Below are 15,802 nucleotides of genomic sequence, written 5' to 3' on the forward strand. Positions count from 1 at the left end.
TACATATTACCAAAGAGCCATCCACTTGAAAACTTAAACTCGGCATTGTGTCTCAAGCGAGGTAAACTGAACTAAACATTCTTACGGCAACATGGCGGTGCGCGGTGGCTCACGTCTGTAATTCTAGCATTTTGGGAGGCCGAGGTGGGCAGATGATGAGGTCAGGAGTTTGACACCTGCTTGGCCAACATAGTGAAACCCTATCTTGACTAAAAACACAAAAAACTAGCTGGGTGTGGTGGCAGGTGCCTGTAATCCTAGCTACTCGGGAGGCTGAGGCAGGAGAATCGCTTGAACCTGGTGGGTGGAGGTTGCAGCAAGCCTAGATTGTGCCGCTGCACACCAGCCTGGGCGACAGAGTGAGACTCCATCTCAAAAAAAAAAAAAAAAAAAAAGGAAAAAAAAATTCTATGGCACCCAGGCAGATGATTGTGGAATACATGGCCTTAATGAAAAATAAGCTAACTGCTTAGGCAATTATTTCAAATTCAGTTTAAGGAAGTCAGTGTGTTTTAGTGTCTGATTTTGAACATCAGGACTAAAGACCCCGAGGCTTTTTTCCTTTAAGGTACTGTCAGGTCAGTGTGAAAAAGCTGTTTGCCAGGGGAGCCAGTTGGAAATGGAAGAAATAATTTACATTCCTGCTGTGGGCAAGTTGTCAATCATTATGTGTGAAGCCTGTACCATCATTTTTCTCCTATAGCTACACAAGGATGCTGTCTTAAAGATGTAGTCAAGTTCCATGACAAATAGCAGGTCAATAGCTGAGGATATGTTGCCTGGTGTGTGGTGGTAGAGAAAGGGCACACACCTCTATTCCCCAAACTTCAGGCCGGCTGCTTGATGTAATAGCAGGTTGTAAAGTGAAAAAGCTTCTGCATGAAAGGATAGCTTTTACATGGGGTACAGAGCGCAGAAACATTTTTTGGCCACACATTGGTTTTTCTCAGCCATGGATCATAATGATTGTCAGTAGAATCATTTGTTTTAAATGCAAAGAAGAGCTGAAATGCTTCTATGTATGATCGCTTCTCAAGATTTCTAGAAATGTGTCCTAGGTAACTCAATTTACCATGCCCAAATGGAACTCTTGATTTCTCCCTCCAAATTTTCCCTCCTAAATATTCCTAATCTCAAGAAACCTCACGCCAAAAACATTTCCACTTATCCTCAATTCTTTTGATTTCTCTACAATCAATGTCACATTCATCATCTCTATCTTCCTTGTAAATCCTGACTCAGATATTCTCACCTTCTTCACCACAACCACTTTAGTACAAGGCACCACCATCTCTTGCCCCGACTACTAGGTGAATGTCTCAGCTATGTTTTCAATGACCGCCATCCCCATTCCCACAGCAGCCAAAGTGAGCCTTTCAAGCATAAACCTAACCATATCTCTCTCCTATTTAACACCCCTCTGATGCTCACGCTCACTTTTAGATTACTATGCAACCTCTCTCCACGGCTCACAATACCTGGTCCTGGGCCACCACTTTGACATCTTTTCTACCAGCCTTTTCCCTGGCTCATGCTACTATAGCCACACTGGCTTCCTTGCTGTTCCTCAAACAGGCACGGTCCTGCTGCAGGGGATTTGCACTTGCCACTCCCTCAGCCTGGAGTGCTGATCTCTGCATGGCTTCTTCCCACACTTGGTTCACATCTCTGCCTAAATGAAACTTCCTCAAATAAGTCTTTCCTCATCACCCTTCTGAAGATCTGGTCACTGTCTATCCTCTTACCCCACTCTATGTTTCCTTATAGTATGTGCCACTAGCTGATATCATTACAGACTTATCTGTTACCTGCTTATTGTCTTTGTCCGTCTCTAGAATGTAAGTTCCGTGAGAGCAGGGGCTCTGTTGGTTTTGTTTCCAATGCATTTCTAAAGACTAGAACAGTGCCTGGCATATAGTAGGTGTTCAGTAAATATTTTCATTCAATATAAATACTGCATATACTTCTTCATACGTCGCCTTCCCAGTTGTACACTTTCTAGGCATACTGGGCCCTCACAAAGATGTATAGAGTGTGGACTGCCTTTCAACTGAAGCATTTTACCTGACATTCCAACTATGGCAGCACCCAGGGATGGCAATGAGATGGTGTGTGCATCACCCAAGTGGCCCTCCACAGTCAAGCAGGTCACTGAAGTCTGTCTCTGATGACCTTGCCTCCAATGTCTCCCTCTGTCTCTTTCTTTCCCATTCTTCCCCTGGCAGCAGTTCATTCAGTGGGTATTTTTAAGCACTGCTTTGTGAAGGGCACTGTGTGAACATATAGCTGAGCCCTCCAAAGTCAGGTCTTCAAGGAGTTTGGTGTCTGGTGGAGGGGCACGACGAACCCACATAAATATAAGGGCTGTTAAAAGGTGAAGTGTCTTGCCCCAGTGGAATAAGGCACTGGAAACTGAAATTGGCTCATCTGACGCTGAGTCCAGCCTCTTATCCACTCTGCCGCCTTGCAGCCCACCCAAGCCGGCCTTCCTATGGCGCTCCTCTGTAGTTTTAATCTTTGTTCTAAATCCTCCTTTTCCCCTTCTCTACATTCAAAGCACCAAATCCTGCCCTTCTTGGTAAAGTTATACATCAGCTGATGATCAGATCAGAGTAGTTCACAGTAAGTGAGAATGACTCAGATTTAATTCTCTCGGGTGGCGTTTGTATTGTAGCTTTTCTGTCCCTGTTGCAGCCAGTCACAAGGAGATACGTGTGTGGGTTTATCTGTTTCTCTATTTTTTGGGGGGGACTGCAGGAGAAAGGATGCTACCTGGGGTCTGCTTATTTACTGTGAGTCTTTCTACCTCACCCTGCCTCTCAGACTCCCATGGACCAAAGCATGAAGTAGGTCTGGCCATGGGTATTTCTCCTTCTTTAGTACAATTTCTGAAGGGAAGGCGGTATTCCATTCTTGGCATTTGGGAGGTGGTGAAACAGGCACCCACTCTTTTCTCTCTCTCTCTCTCTCTCTCTCTGTGTGTGTGTGTGTGTGTGTGTGCATGCCTGTATGTACAGTGGTGCTACAGGGTCATTTATACCAGCACGCCTCATAAATTGCACCCCTGTTCATCTTGTGCACCATGTGCCCTCCAGTGGCTGCCATGAAGAAGAAATGGAACTTCCTAAGGCAGCCATCCTGACAGACACTATTGGAAACTTTCTCTGCAAGGCTGAGAACATGAGGGAAAGACTGTGGATGTTCATTCTGTTGTTAATCGTATCTCTGTTGCAAGACCAGCCTAGTGTACCACCTTTCATGATAGAAGAAATCTGTGAATAGAAAATAACAGGAATTGGTGGCTTTTCTAATCAAAATTCAACCAGTTCTCTTCAGACACTTCTTCACCTGTAAAATGGGAATGGCAACAGTGTGCATCTCATAGGGTTCGGGTGAGGGGAAATATATCAGGATATATGACATATACATGACATATATGTCAGACTCAGAACACTGTCACACAAAAGTGTCTTTAGGTCAATCAACAGGGATTTATTTGCCACCTCCAGTGTGCTAGAAACTGTTCTAGGAGCTGGGGATACAGGAGTCAACAAACTAATCTATGCCCTGATGGGGCTGATGGTGGTTAATAATCATGATAGCCAAGGCATAGGCAGGATCCAAATCCCCGCAGTCTAGCTCCAAGTCCCCAGTCTCCTCCATGACTCCATAGCACCTCTTGTTCACTGAGCAAGAGAATGCGAATAATACACTAGCCATGACGTTGTGAGTTGAGATCCTGGACCTCAGGGATAAAGACCTGTACTTAGCAGCCATCTACTTTGAAGCTGCTAGCTGAAACCTGTCCAAGAACATAACACTGGGGAAAGGAGGTTTGAGAAAAAAATTCTTGAGCAAGATTGACAATTAACAAAGGGGAAGATAAAGGAAGAGGGACTAAAACAAACTCCCATTATTGTTATTATAACTATTATTCCCTGTGTCATCTAGAGGAGTCAAGTAACCTAAGGAATCAAATTCAATGAAAAAAATATTGGTTGCATATCCACTCTGAGCAAAGAGTGGGTGTGCAACAAATATTTGAGCAAGGCATGAAAATGATTTTTCATTAGACACATACTTTAGAATTTCATTTTCTAAAATAGCTTTGTTTGATGGTCAATGAATTCAATAAACAATTTTCCAGGTTTTTATACATCTAGCAACTCCATGATCACACAGTGTATTTATCATCTATCATTCTCTAGTTACTGAATATCGGTTGGGGTTCCTGTCCCCCAGTTTTCCATACATTTAGGCCCTCTTGCATGGTACCCTATCCAGGTCATCTTTTTCCCCCGGTGAGCTCGCACTAATCATCTTAGATTTTCTGAGATGGTTTTGGTTTCACATATTTTGAGTGGGGGCTTACAAACAATAATAAGATTATCCATAATTCTAAAATTCTTTATTCTTTTCTCTGATTAAAACCTTTGTGGGCCAGGCACACTGACTCATGCCTGTAATCCCAGCACTTTGGGATGCCTACACAGGAGGATCACTTGAGCCTAGGAGTTCACAACCAGCCTGGGTTATGTAAGGAAACACCGTCTCTACAAATAATAAAAATAAATTAGTCAGGTGTGGTAGTGTGCACCTAGTCCCAGCTACTTGGGAGGCTGAGGAGAGAGCACTGCCTGAGCCCGGAAGGTTGACGATGCAGTGAACCGGGATTGCACCACTGCTCTCTAGCCTGGGTGACAACAACAACAACAATAGCAACAACAACAACAACAACCATAACAAACATAAAACACCAAAATAAAACAAACCCCCAAAAACCTCTGTGGTGGACTGATTGCAGTAATGGTCTCATTTCTTCATCCTTCCCTACTTTCAAGCTATTTACCGTGTGATTTTGCAGTTGCTCCTATTGAGAGGTGAGCTATATCCTCCCCTCCCAAGCTGATTTTGAGTTTTCCATATAGCTTCCTTTGGCCAAGTGTTGGCAGATGTGATGTAAGCAGAGGTGTAAAAAAGCGCTTGCTCATTTTTGTTTGTTTGATGCTTTCTTTGTTCTGAAGACATGTCTGCGATAGCATACTAGAGAGTGGGGCACAGGGAGCCCCAGCTGTTTCAGCTGAGACCCTCCCAGGTCTGTCAACTCTCATATGCCAGAAGACTAGAGGCAACTGCCAGACGTGAGGGAGCCAGCTGAGATCAGAAGAAAATTGCAGCCAAGCCCAGCCTAAATCGCTGACCCACAAACTGCAAGCTTGGCTAAACAAATGTCTATTGCTTTAAGCCACTTCGTTTTCAGACAGCTTGTTCCATAGCATTGTTGAGGCAATGGATAACTGATAATGTTTCCCATAAATCTTAGGAACTTGGAAGCTGCTCCTCCATTTGCCCTCCTTTAAGGAAAAAATTGAATGCTGTTTGCAAAGCATTGTATAAAATGCTTTATTAGATTATCTTATTGAATCCTGACAACAATACCTAGAAGATAGATATAATGTTATTATCCAAATTTCAGAGGCAAGGAAATTGAAGCATAGAGAAGGTTAAGTGACTTGACCAAAGTGCTTTTAGAAAAGCAGAGATTCTACAACTGGTCTTCCAAACCTTGGAAGACTGCTTTTAGCCACTGCTGCCTGCCATTTACTCTTTGGATTCTCCATTCTACCTGTTCTGCTGCCTACTTCTACCCCCTAATTAGGAGAAGACCTTGTGTTCCCATTTGGGATACAGATACCACTTTCATACTGGGTTTACTCCTAATATTTCTGTCCATACCACTCATGTAGATGGTTGTCTTCCACATTAGTCTGGAAATTTTTTGAGGGTAAAGACTGTAAAATACTTACATTTTTTCCCTACAACTCTTTGCAGTAATTTTTTTCAAAAAGATCATTTTCATGTTTTAAGGTAGTTACTCCATAAAATATATAAAAAGGTAAAAAATACTCTCCTAGAAAATATATGCATATTTAAAAGGGCATTGTTATTCAAATTAATCTAATTTGTGGAATACACAGTAGAGGGATTTCTTCATTTTGTTAAATAGTTTTAGTTATATGGTATTTGAAGGTAGTGTTTGAATGTCTACAAAAATAAAACTCTCCTGACTCATTTATAGATTAATTCCAGAAGCAGGGATTAATACAAAACTGGTAGTGAATAAGTTTTGTTTTGCAGTTAGTTTCTGCATTTAAGAAATTGCTTTATGGTTCAGTAACTTGCCCTGCACTTTAGGTACGCTGCCACCAGGTGGCAGCAGGGTGCCAGGCAAAAGGCTTGTAAGCAAAGAATTTGTGTGCTTTCTGAGGTTCAAGGTAACAGCTCTTTCCTTAAGTTCAAAAAGATTTTCAGGCCACTGATTTCCAATTTAGCATAATACATTTCTTTACTAAAATAGCTAAACTAAAACTCTAAGCCACCCTAAAACACCTTTAGAACAGATATAAATTCTAAGCTATAAAATCACCTACCTCATTATTACTTCTCTTCTCTAGCATCTAATTATTTCCGTAATGGCTTATACACCATGATGGCTTATACGAATCTTATACACTTACCTAATGATAGTGTTAACCATTGTAATTTACTTTGAATCTTTATTATCAATCTCTGCCATGGCACTGTGTATGTTAGTTTTCAAAATTCTCAATAGTTTTTCTCTAGGTAAAAAAACCTATCCGGCTTTCCTTTCACCTAAGACAGCAGAGGTTTATCTTTTCAGTATTATCTGAGATCTTCTCTTAAGACCAAAAGTATTTCTCCACCACAGTGGCATGAACACTATTTATTTGCATTTCATGTGTGTATTTGCAAATATGGAGTACTTTTGCTTTCATATTTTCTATACTATATAATAATCTACTAGAATATTTCCCCTCTCAAAGCTCTTAGAAGCACAGAGGCAGTTTACCATACTTTAACAGAACTATAGCTGGATTTTATATATATATATATATATGTTTTTTTTTTTTTTTTTTTTTTTTTTTTAGCAACAGGCTGTGCCCTAAATATCTCAAGAAAAGACTTCTTTAAAGAACAAAAATCTTCGTGCAAAATTAGCAAGATACAGGAAAAATGGTAACTGGGCAAAATACAGGGAAAAAAGGTACCTGATTTCATTATAATATATAAAGCTCTGGAACAGATTCTAGGAGAGTTTAGATTTACAGGTGATAAATTGAGAATGAAGCTATCCCTAACCGCTGAAGCACTACTCTGCTGTGTTCGAAGGTCCTCTGCTTCAAGCACAATGAGGTCTGGGAGGCTGAGGGTTGATGCTGAGGATTGAGGGTCAATGCTCATGGAGAAAGAGGACACCAGCAATTCTGTACCTGAGCACAATTAGGAAAAAAAAGGAGGGGAAATGTTCAGCTTCACCTTGAAAGTTGTTACACAAAGCTCTCCCTCTCACGTTCACCAAATCCAGGAGGGGAAAGACTTTGAGCAGGAGTAAGCCATGAGGGTTTGGACAAGGCTGGTAGGGAAAAATGATATGTCCTGGGCATACTGGGAAGCTGAGAGTTCAGGGCAGGTGAAAGGGGTTGGTGATGGGAATGAGGGAGGATAGCATCTGAGCGGTAAATCCTGGAACTAGAGTTAGCACATCAAGCAGGGCTATCTATGCGCCCAGGGTAAGTTCTGGCTGGAAGAAGCAGATGGCAACTAAGCTGTGAAAGTAGGCTCCAAGAGACCAGCTCCCAGTCTAACTCTGGGGGAGGGATCTGGGGAAGTCAGTAAGAAAAACACAGAGGGGCAAAAGAAAAATAAAATAGGAGGAGAAGAGAAAGGGATGGATAATAAAAAGCTCTTATTTGATTTTGAGTCTCACAGGAAACCCATGAAACCAGCAGGGCAGATATTTATTATCCTCTATTTACAAATGAGAAACTGAGTCCCAGAGGGGGTAAGTGACTTTTTTTAAGGTCAACATACCGAGGGGTGGATATAAGATTCAAAGTCAAGTGACCTGATTCTGAGCTAAAGATGAAAGAAAAGAGGGCACATTTGAAACCCTGACACACACACTGTATGTCCTACTCTTTGCTTTATAAACAGTAAGTAAAATTTTCAAATAATGGAAGCTTAGCCTTTTAAGGGTCAAACGGAAGCAGCTTTAGCCACGGCTGGAAAGCATTTCTGAAATGTATTATATTTGCCCTTGTCTCCTTTGAAAACTGACTGTAATCTACTCTCTTCTTGATACATGGGTTATAATTATAAAAATTGACTATATTTATGAACTTCTAATTCAGTGATACCCTCAGGTTCTATGGAGGCACATGAGTTTTTAAAAAAATTAATTTTTTTCTGCCCCACCTAATACATTCATGGCTAGAAATAGCTGTGTAGCAGAACTGACTGAGTCAGCTCCTTCTTCCCTCACAGCCACCTCTTCTTTCTTAAGTGTGTCAGCTGCTGGTCCCTATCCACTGTTTCTGATCAAGTCATTCCCCTTATTAAAATCCTTTAGTGACTCCCTCTAACCACTGGTTGCAGTAGTTTGCAAAACAGGCTGCACATGAAAATCACTTGAGGAGCTTTTAAGACCTCCTGATACCCAGGTGCCAACACCAAAGATTTCAATTCAATTGTTTAGATATGGGGCCCTCACCTACAGGGATTAACATAAGCAGCATGAACTTTTGCTTCTGGCCAAGGTAGAATAATGGGGCTAGATTTATCATTCCAATGGAAACAACTAGTAGTCCAGATGTATATATTAAACAATGGTTTTCAAGGCAATGGACATGAGGCATTGAAGGACAGTGATCCCTGAGAGACGGACAAACAAAATGAGCCCTGCAATTGCCGCTGAGAGAATTTCTAGGCCATGGAGCAGGGAGGACGAATTCAGAAGGAGTCTGCAAGACTCCTTAAATAGAAAAGATGAAGCAGAGAATCCAGGGATACTAGGGTGGCTAGAGTGTGCCAGGTAGAGTATTACAGAGGAGAGAGTTTTGATCAGTACATGTATGTGAGGAAATGGTATAAAACCAAATGAAAAACCAGCTAAAAAGATGAGTGGGAATAGCCCTTAAAGCTCAAACTGGACTGGTAACACTGAGAATTGCAAACGATTCAAACTGGGAAGCCCTGAAATTCAAAGGGCATTGGTCAAGTACTCACAAGAGTATCGCCCTAGTGGTGGGGAAGTATTGTCAATAGACAAAACAATACTCTGGCCTTGCCTAACGAACCTTAAAAACAAGACCTAAGAGATCAAAGACTATTCAAAAACTTCCCTGTATTCCAGAGCAATACCCGAAAATATTTGTAGGAATAGAAAAAAATATTCAGCATCCAACAAGGTAAAATTCATAATGTCTGGCATGTAATAAAAATGACCAGATACGCAAAAAACAGTAAAGAGAAAAATCAATAAAACCTAAACCGAAACTGACACAGGTGTTATAATTAGGAGACAAAGATATTAAACCAGTAATTGTAAATGTATTCCATATGTTCCACAAGTTGGAGGAAAGACTGAGCATGTTTAATATAGACAGAAAATATAAGAAAGACCCAAGTCTAACTTGTGAAGATGAAAACTACAATCTCTGATATGAAAAATACACTGCATAGTAACAGTGACAGATTAGCTATTCTAAGAAGAAAAGATAAGTGAACTTAAAGACATAGCAATAGAAACTATCCAAATGTGTCACAGAGAGAAAGAAGACTGAAAAAAATGAATAGGACATTGGTGAACTGTAGTCCAACTTTAAATGACTTAATACTGATGTATTTGGGGTTTCTAAATGAAAGGAGAAATAAGAAGGTGAGTAATAGAAAATATTTTGATGCTGGACATGGTGGCTTACAACTGTAATCCCAGAACTTTGGGAGGCAAAGATAGGGGGATAATTTGAGGTCAGGACTTCAAGACCAGCCTAGCCAACATGGTGAAAAGCTGTCTCCACTAAAAATACAAAATTAGCCAGGTGTGGTGGCACGTGCCTGTGGTCCTGGCTACTTGAGAGGCTGAGGCAGGAGAATTGCTTGAACCTGGGAGGTGGAGGTTGCAGTGAGCTGAGATTGTGCCACTGCACTCCAGCCTGGGTGACAGAATAAGCTTCTGTCTCAAAAAAAAAAAAAAAAAAAAAAAATTAAGAGACAATGACTAAAAAATTTCCTAAGTTGATGACAATGATAAGCCTCATATTTAAGAAGCTCAAAAAACTTCACACATAGAAAACATGAAAAAAATGATACCAATGTATGTAATAATCAAATTGCTATAAACCAGTGAAAAAGACAACACCTTAAGTGCAGCCAGGGGGGAAAAAACTGACCCATTACGCACAGAGGAACAACAAAATGGCAGCAAGTTTCTTGTTACAAATAATGCAGAAGAGAGGCTGGTGGATCAGTATCTTTAAAGTACTGTTACCTTAGAATTCTATACCCAGCAAAACTATGTTTCATAAATGAAGGCAAAATGAAGTATTTTTCAGACATACAAAAGTTGTGAAAATTTATCACTAGCAGCCTCGCACTACAGAATAATGTCAAAGACAGTCCTTCAGGTAGAAGGAAAATGACACCAGATAGAAATACACAAAGGAATGAAGAGCTTGGTTGGCTTCAAGGGTGTGTGACCTGTGTGGGTTACACAAGGTCCTGCAAATAGAAGGGCCTTGTGCTAGCTTTAATGTTTTGATGTTACTGGCTAAAAATTTTTAATACTTTTTGAACAAGGGGCCCTATATTTTCATTTTGCACTGGTAGTTGGTCCTGATGAAGAATACTTTGTAGCCCATAGGGGTGGAGGCAGAGACTGGAATGCTGAACTTGGCTCTGAAGATCCAGGCCATATGTTCAGGCATGGAATAGGGAAGAGATGGAGGTGGCTTCTTCAGAGGAAATTTGGAATGTTTTAATTTTAATCACGAGAAGGGTGAATGAACAGATGTCTACTAAAATAAAAAATTTTAAGGTAGCAATTTCTGGGTAATTAGAACACAATTTTCCTTTTTGCACAGAGATAGATCATAAATGGCTGTAATCGGAGAGTTTCAGTGCTTTCTGAAGTTCATTTGTTGCAGAGCATTCAAAACTGTCTCTTCAGGCCAAAATCCCTTGTTTACTGTGTGTGTTTTACTATTTCTGATACCAATACTTTAATAATGCCTGTTCTGTAATATTGACCTGGAGGCACTGCAAGAATGTAAATTACTTTACATGCAAAATAAGAGCTATATTATTTTCAATGGCATTTTAGTGATTAAATGCATTTTATTGTAGTATAATTCTATTTTAGTTTAGGTCAAAGCTCGAAAGTTGAGAGTAGTATAATAAGTGTGGACATGCAAAAGATGCTGAAAGGTAGTAGAAATAATAATGTCAGACCTAGACCATCACCACCTTCCAGAACATATATGAAAGGACTAGAAATTAATGTTAAGTGTGTATTTATTTGGGAGACTGTCCATCCTATATGAGGACATATGTCAGGGTGCTTTTCCCCAAACTTGGGCTGGCTGAGAGAAGTTTCAAGAGAATCCCTGGAACAGCTTGCAATTTGGATGCAGGGGTTGGAGTTGGTAGAGTCCAGAAGCTTTACCTGATATATGCCTGGAAAAGTCTAAAGTTCAGGGCTGGTATCTAGCTGTCCTGAAGGGTTGTGGGGAGCCAGCTATACTGTACATAAGTATAAATGCAATGCTTAAATCCACAGATAATTTATAAAGTTTGCCTACACTTGAATACTCACATCCAGTCATTTAGTTGAAGCCTTCGGCTTTGATTAAAGTTGTTAATATTTGAAGTGTTGACTGATGTAGCCTCCCTGGGGTGGAAATATGAATATTTCTCATTTATTATGTCCCGTGGTGAAAGCATAACCTTTTACTTAAAATAATTGGTTTGAAAATGGAATTAGAATATTCATCCTCCTATTCCTCCCCTGCAATTTGTGAATTTAGTAATTATTCTTCTTGGTTATGAGCATAAGTTACCATTTACCTTTATTCAATATGCACACACACACACACACACACACCACACACACACACACACACTCTCATAGAATGCAAAAAAATTAGGAAATAAAGTTATTGCAACTTTAGCAATGAGAGTGGGGTAGATAGAAGTGTGACTTTATAATGCTGATCATGAAAAACATCAAAGCAAGTCTAAATCTGATATTCATAGGATGATAGCTCGACTGCATTTAAAGCAAATAAAGTCACATTACTCAAGAATTAATGAAAAATTAGAAAGTTTCCTTTGAAAATCTCTTAGCACATCTCCAAGTGGTTAGCTTTCCTGGGAAAGCTGCAAATTAAATCCACAACATTGAAAGAATAAAACCTGACAGTCCTAAATTAAACAGTCATGTAAATATAGTTTCCAAAGCTATTAGGCAAGAAGCAAATGATTTTCTAATCAATTTACTGTTGGAAAAATAATGCCAGATTATTTTCATGGGGCATGTGAAATAATTTTCATGTGACACATGTGGATATTGCTACCTTAGCAATCTTATTTAGTTCTACCCAAAGGTATTTAAAAAACAACCACTGATGCTGAAGTTATCTGTAATCATATCAGCAGCCTATCTCCTCATCCTCCATTCTCTTCCCCTCCACCAGCCGACCTTTGTATCAAATGCAGGCTACACTTGCTCTTCTCTTTTCACTTAACATAGAACAACAGTTACTGGAGCAATCTGGTTCCCTTAAAACTAGCGACTCATTACAATGATTCAGGATGTGAACTTCCCTAAAAGGCTTTGCTCTAAATCAAGGTGACTGCACAGTCCCTTTTAGGCCAGAAAACAACAAATTATGCATTCTTAGTATAGGATTATTCAGCCCATATATTATATGAGACTACTTCATATTTGGGTATCTCTCTCATTAGCTGGGATAAACAAAAGTCTTGAATTTGAGATCATTCAAAATCTTTGTGAGCCAAAAGGCATGCACACATTTTGCCTTTTTCTTATTTTAAAACCCAGTAACCCAAAACCATCACATGAACTACCCAGTTTTACTGGGCATACAAATTTTGTTTTCTGATTTCCAAGTCTGAAGGTTCAGATCAACTTTTGTCCATAATTAACATGGACAAAATTAATCTGCTGAGTTAAATGACATGCAAATCCTCACCATCAAGAGTGTGAACTTGCCCATAAAGTTGTCACACGGAAAATTAAATTCAATCAGCTTACTTTAAGGAAAATATACAGAGTTAGTGGTAGACACAGATGGCATGCTCCAGGCCAGAGGATTTTGGCCTCAAGGTCTAAGAGACAGTGACTATGTTTTCAAATTTTGACACAACGCTTGTGACAGGCACTTCTCCCTGTATTGAAGCCAGAAAACTGTTAAGAGCCAACATGGCTGGAAAAGACCAATTTTCTGTCTCAGCTCAAGGCTGATTGGCCTCATGGGTGGTGTTGGATCAGTCCCTAAGCCCTGGCAGTAAAGCCAGGGGCCATCATCCCCATAGTCACTGCAGCTGTCTACAAGGTCTGGCTGCAGTCACTAAACAAGGATCTCTAGGCCACAGGTACCCCCAGCACTGGGGAAAGTGAGTGCCCAAGCTTACATCTTAAACACTAGTTCAGGGCTTTGGATTTTGAGAGACATAGAGCCTCACATTGTAAGTGATCCTTACTTCAGTGAAAACATATAATCGAGTCCTGTTGAAATCCATTCTTTACAATGGGAGATTATTGCTAATGCTAGCTAGGTGAATGATTCATGTGCTACCTATTATAAATATTAATTCTTCAATGGGTAGCAGTGTGATTCAGAAAATGTTACATAGGGATATTTTTCAAGCTATTCCGTTAACTCATTAACTAGGATGCAACTTAAGTTGGAAGCTTGTTTGGTTGATGTATGGAAGGTATCCCTTTAACAAACATCTATGAGTAACCATGTGATGAGCATCAAGTTCTTGACAGAGAATTGAAATCTTAGCCTGATGAGGCCAAAAAGCAATACAGTTTCAGTTAGTTCCATACAGTTAGTTTCATACAGACTGAATGAAACTAACCAAAGGCTTTATGTTAGACAATGAGTCTCTTCTGAAATAATGATAGCTTTTGTGAGGGCATAAGCAGCAAAAAGTTAAGAAAGAGTTACTTATGGCCATAGAATCACATTAATTTATCTATTTAATGTGACTTTTAGATTCAAGAACAATTTCAATACGATGTTCTAGAAAAGACATTCTTTTTTCAGAAAGACTTTTAAAAGGAAGGAATAATTAGTTACTAATAATAACCATCATTTAAAATAAGCAGTGGCATGTAATGTGTAGAACCTGGACTTTTGGCAAGAAAGTGACATAAGAGTAGAACGGAGCACTTTTGAACCAGCAGAAACGTATTTATTTTATCTCTTAGTTCATGAATGACGGTTTTATTCAGTCATTTACTATAAAACTAAAACTATTTTTAAAAAATTAAGTGATTTCTCATTGTTACTGTTAAAAAGAAATGTGTGCTATGCCAAATATAATTCAAATGCATGACTATTTTATATTTTCATGTAATTCCTTCATTTATGCTAGAAAACAACAAAAGTAAAAATGCAACGAGAAAAGTATCAAAACTATTTATGCAGATTTAGTTGATCTCTTTGGGCTTGACTATATGGCAACATATGTTGGCCAGTTTTTATATGAAATCTATGCTAAGTGTATGAATAAAACAGAGACAACATAAGATTAGACACTAGCTTCAGAAAATAAAATTTTGATAATACAGCAGCCTGTTTAGTAAGAATAAAAGCAGTCTCTTGGAGCGTGGGATTTGTGTATGTGATTAAGAAATAGACAAGGAAACATAATAGAGATAGAAAACTAAAAAAATGATAATTTAAATCTTTAACAGTGAATATGAGCAAAGATCAGAATAGGAACCTATTTATTATCATATCTATATCCTATAACTGAAAAAATTTCCTAAAAAGGAAAACACAAAAAGGCTTGGAAGATTTTCTTGGATAATGCAAAATACCCTGAGAGTTCTCTCTTTACCTCTTAGTTCCCCCACATTAAAACTTCAAAAGACAGTGACTCTGGAGCTTGAGGGAGATCAATATTTAAACCAGAAGGTGTATCTATAAATCCCCATTGGATATCCAAACAGTTATAAAAAAAGAAAAATAAAATTTAATTTATTAAGGGTTGAATAGTTAAGGTGTCACTAAGAGACCAACTTACATTAATAAGTTCAACCTCCCAGATTTTTTTCAACAGGTCCATCGATGTGTAGCCATTAATTAGAAAGGCTTTGGTGTAGTCGCCCAGTTCAATGGAATCCAGCCACTCAGCTACAGAGGTGGGATGGTAGCCATCATGCCCAATGGGTCTCATCTGTAATGAAGAAAATTAAATTAGGATTAAACTGTATACTTCGTGTCCCAACAACAGAATGCAGATTTGCCCTTGAAAATTTATTTGACATGAAGAACAGATCTTTCTGGAGATGGAAATAAGGAAAAAAGAAAACACTTTCTGATGTATTTTCACAATTCTAAATCATTAATAATTTTCATGCTGAATTAGTTTTCAAAATATACCCAGAAATTTCCAATTTAGCTGCTAGATTAACTCTATATTTGGAAGAGCTAAACATGTCAAACTTCTGTCATAGACATTATTGGCATTCTGTTGGGTGGAATTAAAAATGATGTCAGTTGAATGGTATTAAATTCGACACGAAGGCACCAGGAAGTGCACTTTCAACATGTAGATGATAATTCTCATATGCACAGCATCAAAGCATGTGAAAATACTGCATGACTTAAACATTCAAAGGGAATTCGTGCTTATGCAAGACATGTATTGGAGGTAGCGCAAACATGCTGGAGAAACATACTGC

At 39.1% G+C, this 15,802-nt stretch overlaps 1 protein-coding gene across 1 annotated transcript in view; it reads right to left on the minus strand.

Annotated features, from left to right (window-relative positions):
• ANKS1B (ankyrin repeat and sterile alpha motif domain containing 1B) overlaps window positions 1-15,802 on the minus strand; it is a 1,249,898-nt gene that overhangs the window by 296,013 nt on the left and 938,083 nt on the right. The window contains exon 16 of the mRNA XM_031650180.1: window positions 15,142-15,294. Coding sequence (XP_031506040.1) covers window positions 15,142-15,294 — 153 coding nt within the window. The remainder of the gene's footprint in view (window positions 1-15,141; window positions 15,295-15,802) is intronic.

Source organism: Papio anubis, chromosome 9 (genome assembly GCF_008728515.1).
Source record: "Papio anubis isolate 15944 chromosome 9, Panubis1.0, whole genome shotgun sequence".
Classification (NCBI taxonomy): domain Eukaryota; kingdom Metazoa; phylum Chordata; class Mammalia; order Primates; family Cercopithecidae; genus Papio; species Papio anubis.